At 52.2% G+C, this 19,478-nt stretch overlaps 1 protein-coding gene across 1 annotated transcript in view; it reads left to right on the top strand.

Moving 5' to 3' along the window:
• SEC14L5 (SEC14 like lipid binding 5) overlaps window positions 1-18,895 on the top strand; it is a 49,337-nt gene extending 30,442 nt beyond the window's left edge. Inside the window, exons 7-16 of the mRNA XM_007522007.3 lie at window positions 2,304-2,413; window positions 3,286-3,475; window positions 5,741-5,829; window positions 5,927-5,997; window positions 7,951-8,122; window positions 11,051-11,185; window positions 12,086-12,220; window positions 12,537-12,740; window positions 14,024-14,199; window positions 16,913-18,895. Of these exons, the coding sequence (XP_007522069.1) occupies window positions 2,304-2,413; window positions 3,286-3,475; window positions 5,741-5,829; window positions 5,927-5,997; window positions 7,951-8,122; window positions 11,051-11,185; window positions 12,086-12,220; window positions 12,537-12,740; window positions 14,024-14,199; window positions 16,913-17,024 (1,394 nt within the window). The 3' untranslated portion in view covers window positions 17,025-18,895. The remainder of the gene's footprint in view (window positions 1-2,303; window positions 2,414-3,285; window positions 3,476-5,740; window positions 5,830-5,926; window positions 5,998-7,950; window positions 8,123-11,050; window positions 11,186-12,085; window positions 12,221-12,536; window positions 12,741-14,023; window positions 14,200-16,912) is intronic.
• Window positions 18,896-19,478: the final 583 nt, after the last annotated feature.

The raw sequence follows: 19,478 nt of genomic DNA, 5'->3' as shown, positions 1-19,478 counted from the left end.
ATTATTGTTGTTGTTATTGACATTATTGTTGTTAGATAGGACAGAGAGAAATGGAGAGAGGAGGGGAAGACAGAGAGGGGGAGAGAAAGATACCTGCAGACCTGCTTCACCGCCTGTGAAGTGACTCCCCTGCAGGTGGGGATCTGGGGGCTCGAACCAGGATCCTTAAGCCGGTCCTTGTGCTTCATGCCATGTACATTTAACCCGCTGCACTACCACCCAACTCTCTGTTCATTTTATTTTTATAAAAGGGACAGAATGAGAGCGAGATGCCAGTTCACTGCTCAGCTCCGGCATGTGCTGGTGCCTGGGATGGAACCTGAGACTTGTAGGCTCTCAGGTGTGCAGTGTGTTTGCAGACCACTCCTGACAGTGTGGCCTCCTGAGCCCCAGCCCCATTCTGGCCCCTGTACACAGGCCTCTGCGCTCTGGTCTGGGTGGCACTGGCAGTGGTCTGTGTGAGGCTCAGCCCTGACCCATCTCAGCACCAAGCCCTGTGCCACGACTGGGAGGACCTGGTCTCTCCCCACCCTGCACAGCTGATCCTGTCTGCTCTGCAGTGTTCTGGAGTCTGGACGCCAAGCCACCCTCCTGCCTGCCACCGCAAGTTCTGCATTGGCTGTCTCCCTGCCATCTGCACCTGGGACAGTCATGCCCACAGGGTGTGCTCTGCAGAACATCCCCAATGCCCCGAGGTGCCCACGGCCTCTCAGACAGCAGTGGCAGCCTGGGGCCATTCTTTCACTGCCACACCGTGTCTCAAAATAGCCCTTGCAGAAGTGGGGTTGAAGAGTGAGGCTGACCCAGGCATTTTGGGGTCAGGGCTCTGTCTACCCACAGGGGGTGTGGTCAGAGGAAGTGGGGCTTGTCTCTGACCCCCTTTATTCTGCACAAGCTGCCTTCACCCGCTGGCTCTTGGTCTGGTGGGTACAGACCTCTTGGGGGCTGGGAGGACACTCTTGAGACCAGGCGGCAAACATGAGCTTGTGTTGTCAGTAATCACCAGGGTCTGGGGCTGCTTTGGAGGGAATTGTCTTCCCTTCTGGGGTTCAAAGGGGGAGAAGTCACTCACCATGGTGAAATCCAGGCTTCCTGAGACTTATGTTTTCAGAAGCTCTCTGTCTGAAGCCCCCTGCGGACAAGCTGGATGCAGTACAACGAAAGAGCAGAGAAAGGCATGGCTGGGAGGTGGTTCAGCAGATAGAGCACAGGACGTGTGTGTGTGTGTGTGTGTGTGTGTGTGTCCCCAGGTTCTAATCTTAGCACCATGGGTGCTCGAGCTGTGTTCTGGCTTCTGTCTCTCCCTCTCATAAAATAAATGATTTAAAAAAATTGCCCCCAGGATTATCTCTGGGACTCAGTGAATGGCTCCTAGTAGCCATTATCCTCCCCCCTTTTTGATAAAGAGAAATTGAGGAGGCCACGCGGTGGTGCACTTGGTTAAGCACACACATTATAGTGAGCAAGGACCCAGGTTCAAGCCCCTGGTCCCCACCCGCACGGGGAAAGCTTTGTGAGTGGTGAAGCCGTGCTGCAGGTGTCTGTCTCTTTCCCTCGCTACCTTCCCCGTCCATCTCAATTTCTTTCTGTATCTAATAATAAATAATAATTATTTTAAAAAAAGATGAAAAAGAGAAATTGAGAGGGGAGGGGGAAAGACAGAGAGACCCCTGCAGCCCTGCTTCACCACTCATGAAGCTTCCTCTCTGCAGATGGGGCCCAGCCATGGTAATTTCCATACTCTAACTGGTGCACCACCGCCTGACCCCAAATAAATCACTTTTAACTCTTTCAAGAAAAGATTTATTTATTTACATATTTATGAGAGAGGAGGAGAAAGGGTACCAGAGCATCACTGTGGCACGTCTGATCCTGGGAATTGAACTTGGGACTCGAGAGTCTAGCATGTTATCCACTGAACCACCTCCCAGGCCTGAATAAATAAACTTAAGGGGGGAGTGGCACACAGAGATAGCTCACCTGGTGGAGCTCATGCTTTACTATGGACAAGGCTTTAGGTGTGAGCCCTGGCACCACCCGGGAGCACCACGACTGGCCTCAAGACAGCTCCATGGGTGGCAGAGGGGTGCTATGCTGTGAGATAGTGACAGAAAGAAGTGGCCTGGGTGATGGTACTGAGCATGCACGGTACCCTGGGGCCACATAAAACATAAAGGAAGAGAAAGCCAGGCAGAAAGACTGGGAGCCCATGAGGCAGTTGGGGTGAAAGTGTGATCGGGGCCTGACACTCGGGAAGGGGCATCTTCCTCCTATCCTGACCCTCCCCCCCCCCACCCCCGCAGACAAGCTGGATGCAGAGTACATCGAGAGGTGCCTGGGCCATCTCACACCCCTGCAGGAGAGCTGCTTGGTACAGCTGCGTCTCTGGCTGCAGGAGACCCACAAGGGAAAGGTGCGTGCGATGGGCCTGTTACGCCTGGCACGGAACGTGTCCACCTTTGACCGGGTGGGTGCTGTGACCAGAGATGCCAGCCAAAGCCAGTGCTGGGACTGGGGAGATAGCATAATGGTTGTACACAAGACTTGCAGAGGACCAAATTCCTGGCACCTTCAGTATTGCTCTGCTCAAAAAATCAATTAGAGACTGGGAGATAGCTCAGCAGGTAGAGTGCACACTCCGCCATGTGTGAGGACCTGGGTTTGAGTCTCTGTCACGACACGGAAACACACTGCCTGGTGCTGGGAGAAGCTCCATGAACTGTGGAGCAGTGCTGTGGTATCTTCTATTGTCTCTCTTTCTCTCTTTTCCCTCCCACCCTCTCCTTTCTCTCTCTCTCTGTGTTTGTTTTGGTTGTCTGTTTTGTTTTAACCAGAGCACTGCTCAGTTCTGGCTTACAGTGGTGCTGGGGATTGAACCTGGGACCTCAAAGCCCAAGGCAGGAGAGTCTTTTGCAGAACCATCATGCTATCTCCTTGGCAACTCCTGGCCTGCCCCTTTCTGTCTTGAAACTAACAGGAGGAAAACTATTCAGGGGTGCAGCCCTGGTGGCCAAAATAAATAAATAAATAAACAAACAAAACTATGACTAGCTAGGGGGTGGGGGGAGGAAAGACAGGGTCCCCCCAAAAGCTAAGAATCACATTTCCTGGCACGAGGTGGGGAGGATCATTTGGGGGTGACCTGAGCTCTCGGTCCATTCCTGGGCCATCTGCATGGGGTCGAGGGTGTGGGGGTCCTCCCTGGGCAGGGCTTTTCGAATGCAGGGGAGAGTCATCCTCCAAGGCTGAGCACCCCCCCCACCGACCTGGGCCTGTCCCCCCCAGATTCCCAAGGACGAGCATATCCTGCGTTTCCTGCGTGCCCGTGACTTCCACCTGGACAAGGCCCGGGCAATGCTGTGCCAGTCCCTCAGCTGGCGGCGCCAGCACCAGGTGGACCTCCTTCTGCAGACCTGGCGGCCCCCGGCCTTGCTGGAGGAGTTCTACGCGGGCGGCTGGCACTACCAGGACACAGGTGCACCCCCTCCCCCACAGCAGTGCCCCTTTGGGGCTCATGGTTCTCTGCAGAGGCAGCTCCTAGGCTCTTCCTCCATCTGTTCAGAGCCACGGCATGCACAGGTGCCCTGTTGTTTAATGGGTCCGAGCATCACGCAGAAGTGTGTCCTGTTTCCCTCTCATAAGAAAAAATAGCCCTCTCATCCCACAATCTTGTCGATCATTATTAATTCATTAATCACAAAAAACAGGGAGACAGGCGGTAGCCACAGTGGGTTAAGTGCGCGTGGCGCAAAGCTCAAGGAACCGGCGAAAGGATCCTGGTTCAAGCCCCCGCCTCCCCACCTGCAGGGGGCTTGCTTCACAGGCGGTGAAGCAGACCTGCAGGTGTCTGTCTTTCTCTCCCCCCTCTCTGTCTTCCCCTCCTCTCTCCATTTCTCTCTGTCCTATCCAATAATGACGACATCAACAACAACAATAACTACAACAATAAAACAACAAGGGTAACGGGAATAAATAAATATTAAAAAAAATAACGAAAACCAGAAATTTATCCCAGTTAGCAAGATCTGTTGGTAGGTGGTTAAAATCCATTCTGATCAATAAGTGATTCCTTTATAAGAACCCAGAACATTAAAAGTTTTGTTTGCATAAGAAATATAAAAAAGAAAAATATCCAGCAGAGAGGTGACTCCCCTGGTAGAGGACACACATCACTGCATGTGAGGCCCTGGGTTTGAGGCTTCCGGACACCACATGGGAGCAGTTTGAAGGGGCAGCTTCATGAATGGGGAAGTGGTGCTGTGGTCTTTCCTCTGTCCTCCCCCCACCTCCCATCTCTTACCTTCTATCTAAAAATAAGACAATGGCTATCAAGGGCAGTGGAGTTGTGCAGGCACCCAGCCCTAACTGTCACCCTGGTGGCAAAAGGAGGAGGAGCAGAAGGAATCAAATGGCTCTGGCAGGGCGTTGGGGGATTCACAGTGGCGAAAGCAACAGATTGCAAGCATGAGGTCTCAAGTTCAGTCCCAGCATCTCCTGTTCCAGAGTGATGCTATGATTCTCTCATGTTAATAAATCTCTCTGTCCTGGGGACAGGTGGTAGCACACCTGGTTGAGTGCACGTTACAATGCGTAAGGACCGGGGTTCAAGCCCCTGGTCCCCACCTGCAGGGGGAAAGTTTTGCGAGTGGTGAAGCAGAGCTACAGGTATCTCTCTGTCTCCCTCCCTCTCAATCTCCCCCAACCCTCTTGATTTCTAGCTATCTCTATCCGAAAAAAAAGATAATAAATAAAAAATTTTGAATCAACTTATATAAAAAAATCTCTCAGTCCTGTCAAATTAAAATAGAAAGAAAAAAAGGGGAAAAAAAAGGCTTTTGGGAGTAGCGGATTCCTAGTGCCAACACTGAGCCCCAGCGATAACTCTGGTGGCAAAAACCAAATAAATAAATAAATAAATAAATAAATAAATAAATAAATGGAGGTAGATAGCATAATGGTTATGCAAAGAGACTGTCATGTCTAAGGCTCTGAAGTCCCAGGTTCAATCCTCTGCACCATCATAAGCCAGAGCTGAGCAGGGCCCTGGTTAAAAAAAAAAAGACATATATATTCACCACAGAAATTTGATGCCTGTGAGATTCCACTGCTCTTAGAAGGCTTTTTTTCTTTTTCTAGGTAGAGGAGAGAAAGAGAGAGAGAGGGAGCTAAAGAGAGGTACCACAGCACTACTTTACCTCTGTGTAGCCTTCCCCTTTTGTAAAATGCTCCCATATGGTGACTGGGGACTAGAACCTGGGTCCTTGTACATGGTAGAGTGTCTGCTCTTCTGGGTAAGCTATCTGCTGGCAAATATACATATACTTTATTTATTAAATGGAGACAGAGAGAAATTAGAAGGAAGGGGTAGATAGGAAGAGAGATCGAGAGATACCTGTAGCACTGCTTCAATATTCATGAATCTTTCTCCCTGCAGGTGGGGGCTGGGGGCTTGAACCCGAGTCCTTGTGCATGATAACATGTGCTCAGCCAGATGTGCCCCAGAAAATATATATTTACTGCTCCTATTGTTTATGACACTGTCACTGTTGGGTGTGGACCCCTTTTGGAAGTAGGCAAATGTCACTATAACATATATTTATGAGTAAATAAATGAATGGGTTGAACCAAGGTGAGACCCAGCCTGGTACCTCCCGGTAAGTTTCTCATGGCTGCCTTGATCCAGCCCTCTAGTCAGCATCCCAATTGACAGTTTTCTCTTTGCTTGGCTTTGCCCGCTAAGATGGCCGCCCCCTCTACATCCTGCGTCTGGGTCACATGGACACCAAAGGCTTGATGAAGGCCGTTGGGGAGGAAGCTTTGCTGCAGCACGTGAGTTGGGGTCCCCACGTCCTCATCCCCCTTCCCCAGGTTCCCTGCAGACTCCACCTGGAGATGAGTGTTTGCCAGCACATTCTCTCCCTTCCAGGTTCTTTCTGTCAATGAAGAAGGACAGAAGAGGTGTGAGGGGAACACCAAGCAGTTTGGCCGACCCATCAGGCAAGAGCCCAAGCTAGTAGCAAAGTCCCAGAAATAGCTGATAGTAAACACTGGGCCTTCTGGGAAAATGTCTTCCATTGATTCTTAAAAAAAATATTTTAGGGAGTCGGGCGGTAGCGCAGTCGGTTAAGCGCACGTGGCACAAAGCGCAAGGATCAGCGTAAAGATCCCGGTTCGAGCCCTGGCTCCCCACCTGCAGGGGAGTCGCTTCACAGGTGGTGAAGCAGGTCTGCAGGTGTCTATCTTTCTCTCCTCCTCTCTGTCTTCCCCTCCTCTCTCCATTTCTCTCTGTCCTATCCAACAACGACAACATCATCAACAATAACAACAACTACAACAATAAAAAAAACAAGGTCAACAAAACAGAATAAATTAAAAGTTTTTAAAATTTATTATTGGATAGAGACAGAGAGATATTAAGAGTGGAGGGGGAGATAGAGAGGGAAAGAGATAGAGAGACACCTGCAGTCCTGCTTCACCATTTGTGAAGCATTCACTCCTGCAGGTGAGAACCAGGGGCTTGAACCTGGGTCCTGTGCACTGTAATGTGTGCGCTTAACCAGGTGCACCACTGCCTGGCCCCACTCTTTTTTTTTTTTCCATTTCAAGTTTACTTATTTTTTTAAATTTCTTTATTGGGAGATAAATGTTTTACAGTCAACAGTAAACACAATAGTTTGTACATGCATAGCATTTCCCAGTTTTCCACATAACAATACAACCCCCACTAGGTCCTCTGCTGTCGTGTTCCAGGTCCTGACCCCCCCCAGTCTTTTTTATTTTAATTAATTAATTTTTAATTTAATTTAAAAAATTCTTTATTGGGGGATTAATGTTTCACATTTGACAGTACAATTTATTTTTATTGGGGGATTAATGATTTACAGTGGACAGTAAAGACAATAGTTTGTACATGCATAACATTTCCCAGTCCCCACCCCCGGCTTTTACTTTGATGTAATACGCCAAATCCAGTCCAAGTTCTGCTTAGTGTTTTCTGACCTTGCTTTTCAGCTTTTGCCTATGAGTGAGATCATTCCATATTCCTGGCCTTACTCCTTTAATTAAAAAAGAATATATATATATATGAAAGAGAGGCTAAGGAGAAGACCACAGCATCTCTGGCACATGCAATGCTGAGGCTTGAACCTGGGACCCATGCTTCCTAGTCTGTTACCTTAGCCACTGTGCCACCTCCCAGGCTGCTCCTGACTTGATTCTCACAGTGACCCCATCAGCCATTGTTTCCCTGTTCTTTCTTTCTTATTTATTTTTAAATTTATTTATTAGAGAGAGAGAGAGAGAGAAATTGAGAGAGGAGGGGGAGATAGAGAGGCGGAGAGATACCTGTAGCACTACTCCACTGCTTGAGAAGCATCCCTGGGTGGGGGGCTTGAACCCAGGTCCTTGTGTGTGGTAACAGGTGCGCTCAATCAGCTGCACCACCACATGGCTTTCCCCTGTTCTTTAAAGGTGGGGAAACCGAGGCCCAGAGAGGTGGTGGCCCACCTGGGTTGCTAAGCATGTGAGTGGCAGAGCCCGGGTTCCCTTGGAATTTCATTCAGGCTTACAGGCTTACAGGTGCCCTGCAGGCCACAGGGCACCCCCAAGCCTGCTTCCAGAGATAAGCTCTCCCACTGCAGGGGGTGGGGGCTGGACTGGCATGCCCGGGAAGGCTGGCCTGGGGTGGAGGTGAAGCCTGAGCTCTGAGCCCAGCCCCCTCCCCGCAGCGTGCACCACCGGGCAGCCTGCACCTGTCCCGGCTCCCCTCACCTGCACCTACTGTCCTGTGACCATCCTTGTTGCCAGGGAGTCCCTGCTCTGACCGCCTTTGCCAGGTGGCCTCTGCTGAGCCTCCCTCTGCTCCTGGCCCAGCTGGGCCCCCCACCCCCGCCCCCAGCGTGAGGCCCCTGGGAGGGGAGTGCCAGCAGGAGCCCGCTGTCCCTCCCGCAGCTCCTGGACCTGCCTGGTGGACCTGGAGGGTCTCAACATGCGGCACTTGTGGCGGCCGGGCGTGAAGGCGCTGCTGCGCATGATCGAGGTGGTGGAGGACAACTACCCCGAGACCCTAGGCCGGCTTCTCATCGTGCGCGCCCCCCGGGTCTTCCCGGTGCTCTGGACGCTGGTGAGAGGGGTACCCGCACTGGGGGAGGGGGACGGGGTCCCCCGGGATGGCCCCACTCCTCGTCCTGTTTGGATTCTTCTCTCTCTCTCTCTCTCTCTCTCTATGGGGGGCCGGGCGGTAGTGCAGCGGGTTAAGCACAGTGGTGCAAAGTGCAAGGACCGGCATAAGGATCCCAGGTTGAGCCCCCGGCTTCCCACCTGCAAGGGCTTGGGGGGGGGGGATCGCTTCACAAGCGGTGAAGCTGTCTTTCTCTCCCCCTTTCTGTCTTCCCCTCCTCTCTTGATTCCTCTCTGTCCTATCCAACAACAACAACAGCAATAACAACAATAATAGTAACAATGATAAGCAACAAGAGCAATGAAGGGGAAAAAAAAAGCTTCCAGGAGCAGTGGCCCCAGCGATAACCCTGGAGGAAAAAAAAAAAAAAAAGGAAGGAAGGAAAAACAAACAAAAAAATCAACTCTGGCACATGTTAATCTCTTTCATTGAACTAAAAAAATATACAAAAAGATTTTTAAAAAATGATAACAGGCCAAGAAGACAGCACAACAAAAAAATGTCTTATGTAAAGGCCATTCATGCCTGTGGCTCTGAGAGCTCCGATGCGGCCTTCCTGCACCACCGTAAGCCAGAGCTGAGCAGTGCTCTGGTTAAAACTATATATATATATATATATATATGTTAATAACAATAGCAGCTCCTACTTGAGGTTTAGGAGGTGGCCCAGTGGGTAGCGTGCCAGACTTGCCTGCCCGAGACCCTCAGTCCCAGCCCCTGTCATCACCACAGAGTGATGCTCTGGTTCTCTGTCTTTAATAAACACATCTTTAAAAATGAAGCAGCTTTTCCCTCCCCCATCAAACACACTCTTTCAGAGAACAGGGTTCAGTGGCTTTCGGCATATTCAGGGCTGTGCAGCTGTCACCATCAATCCCAGAACCTTCTCATCACCCCAAAGGAACTGTCCTTGGCTGCAGCCCCCCAGCCCCCGGCCAGCACTAACCTACTTTCTGTCTCCTTCCTGGGGATTCTGCGCGAGGGAGGCGGGCACTGAGGCCTCTCTCCATGAGGGGTCTGTGTCAGAATTCCTTGGCCTTCCCTGTGAGGACAGCACTCCACAGTGGGGGATCTATGTTCCATGGTCCTGTGCTGTAGACATGGGTGGGGCCCATTTCCAGCACCTCAGGAGCCTCGTTCTCCCCCTCCCTCCTTCCCTCACTAACATGTGCATGTTTAAGAAGCAGACTATTGAGAATGTAGCATATAGTGGTTATGCAAAGAAACTCTCATCCGGGGACCAGGCAGTGGTGCACCCATTAAGTACACATATCACCATGTGCAAGGACTGGGGTTCGAGCCCCTGCTCCCCACCTGCAGGGGGAATGTTGTTTTCGACGGGCTATGTTGTTTTCGCCGGCTGGCTTCACAGGCGGGTAACAGACGACCAGGGACTCATCGTTGAGCTGTAGGCAGTATCTCTTTATTCATGCAGGACGCAGCACAATCTAAGCCGAGCTAAGCTAAACTAAAGGTACCGTAAAACTCACAATGCTGTCTTTATATATACTTGCCAAGTAGGGTGGAAACAGGATGTGACATAGAGAGGGTGGAGAGAAAAGTGACTGATGAAAATCAGAGTGTGACAAGGAGAGGATCAGGGTGTGACAAGGAGAGGGGGTGGAGCAGGCGAGAATCCTATCACTGAACCACTAATACCCTGGAGGGAGGGTGGTGCTTGTTAACAGTGGTTATGTAAATAGAATGAAGTGGTTATGTAAATAGAATAGTGTTAAGCAGGGGGGATTTAAACCAAATGAAACAGAAAGGGTCTCATGCATACCAACAGGGGAATGCTTCATTGAGCAGTGAAGCAGGTCTGTGGGTATCTGCCTTTTTCATCCATGCTCTATCTTCTCCTCTCTCAATCTTTCTCTCTTGTAAAAACTTATTTTCTTTTTTTAAAAAATTTTATTATCTTTATTTATTGGCTAGAGACAGCCAGAAATCAAGAGGGGGGGTGATGACAGAGAGGAAGAGAGACAGAGAGACACCTGCAGCCCTGCTTCACCACTTGTAAAGCTTTCCCCCCTGTAGGTGGGGGCCGGGGACTTGAACCTGGGTCCTTGCACATTGTAATACATGTGTTCAACCAGGTGCGCCACCACCCAGTCCCCTCTCTCAGTATCTCTCCTGTCAAATAAAAATAGAAAGCAAAAAATGGCCAAAATGGAAAAAGTGGCCAGCAGGAGCAGTGGATTCATAGTGCAGGCACTGAGCCCCAGTGATAACCCTTGTGGCAAAAAAAAAGGAGGAGGAGGAGGAGGAGGCAGAGGAGGAAGGTTTCATGCCTGAGTCCCAGGTTCAATCCCAAGCACCACCAGAAACCAAAGTTTAGCACTGCTCTGGGAAAATCAAACCAAACCAAACCAAACCAAACCAAAACAATAACAACAGCAACAAAAACAACAGGCTGGTCATTTGAGTTCCACGAGCAGGCACCTACAATTGAAAGCCACCCCCCCCCCCAGGAAGGGTGATGGCCAGCAGGGCCCTCCCCTCTTCTCTTCCATTTCCTCCTTCCTCCCTTCCTTCCACACCAGTGTCAGAGCTGAGAGGGCTGAGAGACACACACACAACCCAACCCTGCTGGGAAGAGGGGCAGTGTCATGGCTGCACCCTTGTGGTGGGGAGTGCAGTAGAGCCCTGAAAACAAGAAGCTCAGTGAGTGACAGGTGACAGACACACAGCAGGTCGAGTGACTCATGACTGTGCGTGTGAACCCTCCAGACGGCTGTGGCTGCCCAGGGCTGGTGCTGAGGGGTGGCGGCTGCTCAGGGGGAGCTGGGGAAAGTCTTGGGCTCAGAGGAGCTGGCAGCTGGCAGCCATTGTGGGTGAACCCAGATGCTGTCCCCCCGCCCCGCCCCACAGGTCAGCCCCTTCATCAATGAGAACACCCGGCAGAAGTTCCTCATCTACAGTGGCAGCAACTACCAGGGCCCCGGGGGCCTCGTGGACTATCTGGACAGAGACGTGATCCCCGACTTCCTTGGGGGTGACTGTGTGGTGAGACGGGTGTGGGCCGGGGCCCCAGGGGTGGGGGGGTGCTGGGGAAGGGGTGAGGGTTACTGTAGAAGGTGCAGGGACAGGGTGGGGGATGCCAGGGGAGGGTCTGAGGGTGGCCAGAGGACAGGCCTGCTGTGTGTGCACGTGTGTGTGTGTGTGTGTGTGTGTGTGTGTGTGTGTGTGTGCATGTGTGTGCATGCATGTGCGTGCTCTGGCCTGGGCCCCCGCTGGCTCCCTAGACCCAGGCAAGGCATGTACACCATATGTTTAACCCCCAGACCAACATCCTCCACCATCCATTAAACTTACTCTGCCCTGGTGCCACCTGAAACCTGCTTTATTTTGCATTTTTAAAAAATATTTTCTTTTTAAAAATTTTTTATATTAGCTTTATTTATTTATTGGATAGAGATAGCCAGAAATTGAGAGGGGAGGGTAAGATAGAGGGGGAGAAGAGAGACAGAGAGACACCTGCAGCCCTGCTTCACCACTCATGGAGCTTTCCCCCAGCAGGTGGGGACCAGGGGCTCGAACCTGGGTCCTTTCGCACTGTAACATGTGCGCTCAACCACCACCACCTGGCCCCTTTATTTTGCATTTTGAAGAGGTAGTTATAAGAGAGAAAGAGAGAGGAGAGAGTCTGACTCAGCACAGTGGCGAGGAGTGCCAGCCTGGCTTTCTGCTGGCTGTGGGCTGGCAGCCTGGCTTAGCCAATTTGTGCTGTGTGACTCAGGGAAGCTAGCTCGCCTTCTCTGGGCCTCTGTGACATGGGGAGGAGAGGGAGTGGCTTCTTCCACACTGGGATCCTGAGAGTGACTGTTCCCACTGTGGTTTCAGGGGCACAGAGCATCCTTCTGTGGGTCAGTCAGACCTGACTGGCTGCCTTGTCTTTGTCCCCAGTGCAATGTCCCTGACGGAGGACTGGTCCCCAAGTCCCTATACCTGACGGAGGAGGAACAGGAGCACGCAGACCAGCTGCGGCAGTGGAGGGAGACTTACCAGGCTGCCAGCGTGTTCCGAGGGGCCCCCCATGAGGTGCTGGGAGGGCCTGGGGTCTGGGGTGAGGTCTGTGGTCAGGGTTCCCCAAAGCAGAACCCGAGGAGGATTCTGTTACTTGTGTCTTGTGGGCAAGCGCTCAGCAGATGCCGTGGGGACAGCGGGGGTCGGGGGCCCTGTGTGGGGGGGTGCAGACACCTTTAGTCCCCACGTGTCATTCAGGCATCAGCTGTGGGTCACCCCCAGGGGCAAGGGTCCTGAGCATTTTAGAGGCGTCATCTGGAGCCTGGGCCCCTTTCCCGGACTCCCCCCTGGGCACTGGCTGCATGTCTGTCCTCACTCCTGTCCCCTGCAGGTGGCCGTGGAGATTCTGGAGGCTGAATCGGTGATCACCTGGGACTTTGACATCCTCAGAGGGGACGTGGTATTCAGTCTGTACCACACCAAGCAGGCACCGGGACCAGGGCCCCTGGAGCCCACGGATAGAGACCGTGTCCCAGGTGCCAGCTGCAGCCTCGTGGAGTCTCCGCTGGTGTGCCGGGAAGGGGAAAGTATCCAGGTTTGTGTTATGTGAGCCCAGTGGTGCTTTATTCATGCAGGTGTGGCCCACAGATTGGGCCTGGGCCTCGGAGACCCTGTGGGACAGCAGGAGAAAAAGAGACGCTGGAAGATGCAGGGCCTCAGAATCTGTGGTCCTTGTCACCCTTCACCCTGGACCACTCTGGTTTTAATGTTTGTGCTCCCAGCTCCCAGCCAGCATTTTATTATTTAAACTGTCGTTTTAAAAATTATTTCTTGGATAGAGACAGAGAGAAATTGAGAGAGAAGGAGGAGAGGGGGAGAAGACACCCACAGTACTGCTGCACCATTCGTGAAGCTTTCCCCCAGCATGTGGGGCCCGGGGGCTTGAACCCAGCTGGGTCTTTGTGCATTGTAATGTGTGCGCTTGACCCAGCGTGCCAATACTTGGCTCCCCCAGCCAGGATTTTTTAAAAAAATATTTTAAAATTTTATTTATTTATTTATTTCCCTTTTGTTGCCCTTGTTTATTGTTGTTATTGTTGTCGTCATTGTTGGATAGGAAAGAGAGAACTTGAGAGAGGAGGGGAAGACAGAGAGGGGGAGAGAAAGAGAGACACCTGCAGACCTGCTTCACCGCTTGTGAAGTGACCCCCCCCACAGGTGGGGAGCCAGGGACTCGAACCAGGATCCTTACACCCGTCCTTGTGCTTTGCGCCACCTGCGCTTAACCCGCTGCGCTTCTGCCCAACTCCCCCAGCCAGGCTTAAAAAAAAAAAATTTATTTATTTATTTCCTTTTGTTGCCCTTTTTTAAAATTGTTGTAGTTATTATTGTTATTGATGTCATTGTTGTTGGACAGGACAGAGAGAACTTGAGAGAGGAGGGGAAGACAAAGAGGGGGAGAGAAATATAGACACCTGCATACCTGCTTCACTGCTTGTGAAGCGACCACCCTACAGGTAGGGAGCCAGGGGCTCGAACCGGGATCTTTACGCTGGTCCTTGCGCTTTGTGCCACATGCGCTTAACCCGCTGCGCTACCGCCCGCCTCCCTCCAGCCAGGATTTTATCAGATGCTCTGGGCCTTCACCTGAAACCGTCCTTCTCATTCACACCCTCTGCTTCTCCCCCAGTCCTCCCCCTACTCCCACCACCTTACTTCCCCCCTCTACCTCTCCCCGAATACTGCTCAATCATCCCTGTTTGCAAACTCTGCTCAGCCCGTCAAACGCCCTGCAGCACCCAGGCCTGGATCTGGGGACGTGGGGGTGTGTGTGTGTGTGTGGAAGCTGAGCTGAGGCTGCTGGGGGCTGTGTTGCAGGGCTCCCACGTGACCCGCTGGCCCGGTGTCTACCTGCTGCAGTGGCGCATGCGTGGCCCCGACAGTGTGGCCTGCAGCCTTCAGGGCTCAGAGGACGTCCTCCCGGCCCTGCACAGCCCTGGGCCGCGCTGCAAGCTGCTCTATTACTACGAGGTGCTGGCTTCAGAGGACTTCAGGTAGCAGGGCCCGGGGCCGGGTGAGGGGGCTGCGGGGATCCTCCCTACTTCCTTCCAGCATCAGGTAGAACCTTAGTTTGACAACCCCATGGCTCACTTCTGGGTAGGCTGCTTCAGCTGCAGACCCTGCTCTTCACATGAAAGGCAGAAACACAGCCGCCCAGACTGGCTGTAGGAGACTGAGGCCTTCTCTTCTGATTTTTAAAAAATCTTTTAATTTTTATTAATTATTGGATAGAGACAGAGAAAAATTGAGAGGGGAGAGGGAGATAGAGAGAGACAACTGCAGACCTGCTTCACCACTCGTGAGGCTTTACCCCTGCAGGCGGGGAACAGGGACTTGAACCCAGGTCCTTGCTCACTGTAATCTGTCTACTTAATCAGATGTGCCACCATCTGGTCCCTCTTTTTTTTCTTTATTGGGGGAATTAATGTTTTACATCTGACAGTGAATACAATAGTTTGTACATGCATAACGTTTCTCAGTTTTCCACACAACACTACAACCCCCACTATGTCCTCTGTCATCCTTTTCCAAGACCTGTATTCTCCCCACCCACCCACCCCGGAGACTTTTACTTTGGTGCAATACACCATGGCCCCTCTTTTAATTTTTTTTTATTATCTTTATTTACTGGATAGAGACGGCCAGAAATAAAGAAGGAAGGAGGGGATAGAAAGTGAGAGAGAGAGACACCTACAAGACCTGCTTCATCACTCGCAAAACTTTCCCCTGCAGGTGGGGGCTGGGGAGCTCATATCCAAAACCAGGTCCCTGCACACTGTAACGTGTGCTCAGCCAGGTGTGCTACCACCCAGCCCCGTCTTTCTCTTTAGAATTTCATCAAGTAGGGTTGGGACTGTTCTAGAATATTCTAGGACTCTCTAGAACAGAGACAGCTCTCCCCAAGTATGATTCCAGAGAGACAGAGAAGTAGGGAGTGGGATGGTTGTGCACATACATCACAGTGCACAAGGACCCAGGTTCAAGTCTCCTCTCCCACCTGCAGGGGGGAAGCTTCACAAGTGGTAAAACAGGGCTGCAGGTGTCTCTCTCTCCCCCTCTCTGTTGCTCCCTTCCCCTCTCAATTTCTGTGTCTATCCAAAATAAAGAAATTAAAATTAATTTTTTTTTTTAAAAAAAGGAGAGATGAGAACTGTGGTGGTGGTAATGCTCCCACCGCTGAGCCCTGGGGGGACCAGACAGATGGGGTCTTCCATCACAGAGTAGGGGCTCATGGTCATCACCGTGTGTGTAACTGAGCAACCGCTGTTTCCCATCTCTGGATGATTTTGTTCAGATACAAATAGATACAGTGTTTTCAGTGGGGGGGGGGGGGCAAGCGGTGGCACACCTGGTTTAAACGCTCACATTATAGTGCACAAGGACCCAGCTTAAAGCCCCTGGCCCTCAACTGTAGGGAGGAAGCTTCATGAGACAGAGGGGGAGAGAGAAAGATACACACTTCCGGACCTGCTTCACCGCCTATGAAGCAACCACCCTACAGGTGGGGAGCGAGGGGGCTCGAACCAGGATCCTTGAGCCGGTCCTTGAGCTTGGTGCCATGTGCGCTTAACCCGCTGCACTATGGAGACCTGGTGTGGGGTGAGAGGAGGGGGTCTAGGATGTGACATCAGTGAGGGGGGCGGCTTGTGCAGATCCCAAGCCATGCTGTTCTAATCAGCGCCCCCTACGCCAACCATACTTTGCGTGTCCAAACCAGTGCTATTCACCATGATGTCACAATGCAAACTTAGTAATTAGAACAGAATGAAATAAAGTAAGAGAGTCCCAGCTGGAGACAGAGATCACCAGGTACGGTGCATGCCTTACTGTGAATACCGACCCAAGTTCCAGCCCCAATATCACAGGTCAGGGAGAGCTCTGGTGCAGTGGTAGCTCTCCCACTCTCTGACACTCTAGGAATGAAGAAAAAAGAGAGTTGGACCCAGACCCAGGAGTGGTGAAATAGCACATGCCAGAGGCCCTTGGTTCTCCGATAAATAGAAAGTTCAGGGGCCAGGAGATAGCTCGCCTGGTGCAGCACATACTTCACTGTGCACGCAGGCATGGGTTCCAGCCCCCAGACACCACGTCGGAGCACCACGCAAAGGGGAATCATCATACAGTGGGCTGCAGCTGTGCTGTTTCTCCTCTCTCTCCCTGTCTCTCATCCTCATCTAAAAAAGAGAAATAAAAGAGCCCTCTGGGAATGGTGCAGTAGTGCAGAAAATCCGAGAGAGAGAGAGAGAGAGTTCAGAGTCTCAGATGTACCTGCTTCATGGCAAATAGCCACTGGGTTGGAAAACACACACACACACACACACACACACACACACACACACCCCATGGCCTGGCCAGAGGAAATGGGGTGGGGTGGGGAGGTAGGAAGTGTGGAGACTCCCCAGGCTGAGGGGCCCTTCTGGTCCATGCTTGGCTTCCAGGGCCGGCAGCCCCCATCCGCACCCCACACCCAGTGGCTTGTGGCAGGCAGGGCTCTGTGCTTGAAGTGCTGAGACTCTGGGAAGGGGAAGCTCCATTCTTGTGATCTCCCCTTTCCCTCTGCACCCCTGAGCCCCCGGGGTGGTTACCAGCCTTGCAGCATGAGCCCTGGGACCTCATTTGCAGCATCAACAGCTTTCCCACCTCTGCCTGTGGGGCCCCGGAGCCACGTCACCCAGAAGGTAATCCGTGTGTGCCCTTCCTCCCCAGGGGCTCCATGTCGAGCCTGGAGTCCTGTACCAGCGGATTCTCCCAGCTCAGCGCCACCACCTCCTCCACCTCCTCCGGCCAGTCCCACAGCAGCTCCTTGGTGTCCAGATAGCCGCCGGCCGAGCCCATCTGCAGGTGTCCTGAACCACAGCCAGCTTGCTATGGGCACTAGGGCCACGTGAGCTGTGGCCTGGTCTGGACACTGCTGCCCAAGCCGGGTGCCGGACGCTTTGAAGTCACAGGGACAGAACCATCTCTGGGCTTCCTAGCAGGAAGTCAAGGGTGGGCAGACGCCTTGAAGGCTCAGGGATCTCATCAGACTTAGAGACCCCTCCTCTCTGGTTTTGCCTTCCCACCCCTTGGGTGCCTTCCCCACCCAGAGGGGACCCTGTCACCCCATCAGGGGACTCCTTCCCCAACTCAGCTGCAGAAGAGAACCCTTCCCTCCCCATAATATTCTGTCTTGAGTCCCACGGGATTGTGTCCCACAATCAACCGTGAGCTGATCACGGTTTCCGGGGGAGGTGAGGGGTGGGTGGTGGGTGGGATGGACACCGATGGGTCGGCAGGGACCTGTGTCCAGTCCAGACCGATCACTGTGCAGGGTGAGGATGCAGGGACTGGCCAGCCTGGGTCAAGTGCTTGTTCCTGGTACCCATCACCTAGTTTAAGGGCTCAAGTGGAGAGCCTTCAGGAATATGCCTCCCCCCTCAAAAAAGGAAGAAGCATGCTGGGTAGGCAGAAGTGAGGGATGTTCATCATTGCATCTGATTACACAGAAGGGTGAAGGGAACGGCTAGCTGCTAGCTCCCCTTCCTGTGGGGAGCAGCCTGTTGGGCATGCAGTCCACTTTCCCCTGCTCTTGGAACATGGCTGAGTTTCTGCGAGTGGGAGCACCCAGGGTTTCTGCTATATTCCAGGCAGTGAGGAAGCAGTTCTGGCTTGTATAGATTCTCTCTGAAACCCGTTATCACCTGAGGACTGTTTAACGGTGACCTTTTGCGGTTATAAGTAACACAACCCACACAAAAGGGCAGCTATTCGTGTGTGTGTGTGTGTGTGTGTGTGTGTGTGTGTGTGTGTACAGCCAGTCCGGGAGATTTGCTTCAGGTAAGGCTGGATCTAGGTACTTGGTACTGCTTCAGGATGCCTCTGGGGGGTGTCCTGGGGCAAACCTGACCTCCTAAGCCAGCACCACTGCTGACCCATTTAACTTTTCAAGGGGAGACTAACATCTCCTAGGAGCCTGAGGACTTTCTCATTCCCTTCCCTGGGTCCAGGTAAAGGTTATGGGCCCCTCGTCAAGGCAGCCTGCAGTCTGATGTCATTGGCTTTTTGGTGTTTGCTTGTAGAGGGACTTAAAAATTGGGGCATTTCATACAGAATTTGGGGTTTCTGGTTCCCTTGAGGCACTTGGGAGGGTCAGCAGAACTGGGCCAGCTTTAACCCTGAGTGGGACCACCTGGTGGCCACCCCTCTCTGTCATCTGCACCTCCCCTAGTTTATCTGCCCAGTGGGATCCCTGTGGGGTCTCAGTCTGCAGCCTGGGGTGTCAGGTCAGGCTTGCTGTCTTTGCTGGCTGACCCCTGTGTTGCCAGAGGTGGGAGGAGGGTTTGCTGGTGGCAGTAACTGCAGGAAGGTACCTGGTGGACTGACGCTCAGGGCCGAGTCTGCAGGAGGGGAAGGAGCCACCTGTCCAGGGACACCTGCTCCTGCATCCTCTCCTGCTGGCTCAGGAGAAGCTGAGGCCTGAGAGCAGCTGGAGGGCTGGGCAGTGCTCATCAACAAGCCACTCCTAGAAAGTATTAGTGATTTACAAAATTATAGTAGATGTATAATTCCACAATTCCCACTATCGGAGCTTTGTGTCCATCCCCCCTCCAGCAGAAATTAACTAGTTCTCCCAAGGTCACAGATACAGGTCGACTATATGCCTAATCTATCTCTCCCCCCATTTTTATTCACCCCTATAGCCCTGCCTTCACTTCCTTTCTAAGTCATCCCTGCACCTATTACTATTTCCAAGTGTTCTTTCTTTTTCCTCTTCCTGCTTAGATAAGTGACAATTCCCAACTTCTGCTGATGTTTTCCAAGTTCTCTTTCCTTTCACTGATGGTATAAGAACGATTCCCGGTGACAAAAGTTTTTGGTCCTGGTAGGAATGGGGTTCAGAGCCCTCTGGTCATCTTCTCCTATCATTTCTCCCCCTCCAGGAGTATGGACCAAAATTCTTTTTGGGGTGCAGAGGGTGGGAGTTCTGGCTTCTATAATTGCTTCTCTGCTGGACATGGAGATTGGCAGGTTGACCCATACCCTCAGCATGATTCTGTCTTTCTCTAGTGGGGCAGGGCTCTGGGGAGGTGAGACTTTGAGACACACTGGTGAGGTCGTCTGCCCAGGAAGGACAGATGGTGGCTGATAGGCAGTAAGATAGAAAGTAGGACAGAATCAACAAGCCATTCTTAATGCTGGGAATACTGGTACTGAAAACCCATGGAGAGGCTGCCAAGCTCTTGGCGTTCTTCTCTGCCTTGGTCACTAGTCATCTGTGGCCAGGACAGTGAGA

Source organism: Erinaceus europaeus, chromosome 15 (genome assembly GCF_950295315.1).
Source record: "Erinaceus europaeus chromosome 15, mEriEur2.1, whole genome shotgun sequence".
NCBI lineage: Eukaryota > Metazoa > Chordata > Mammalia > Eulipotyphla > Erinaceidae > Erinaceus > Erinaceus europaeus.
Note: the sequence above shows the minus strand (reverse complement) of the source record. Positions and strands in the feature narration are given on the sequence as shown.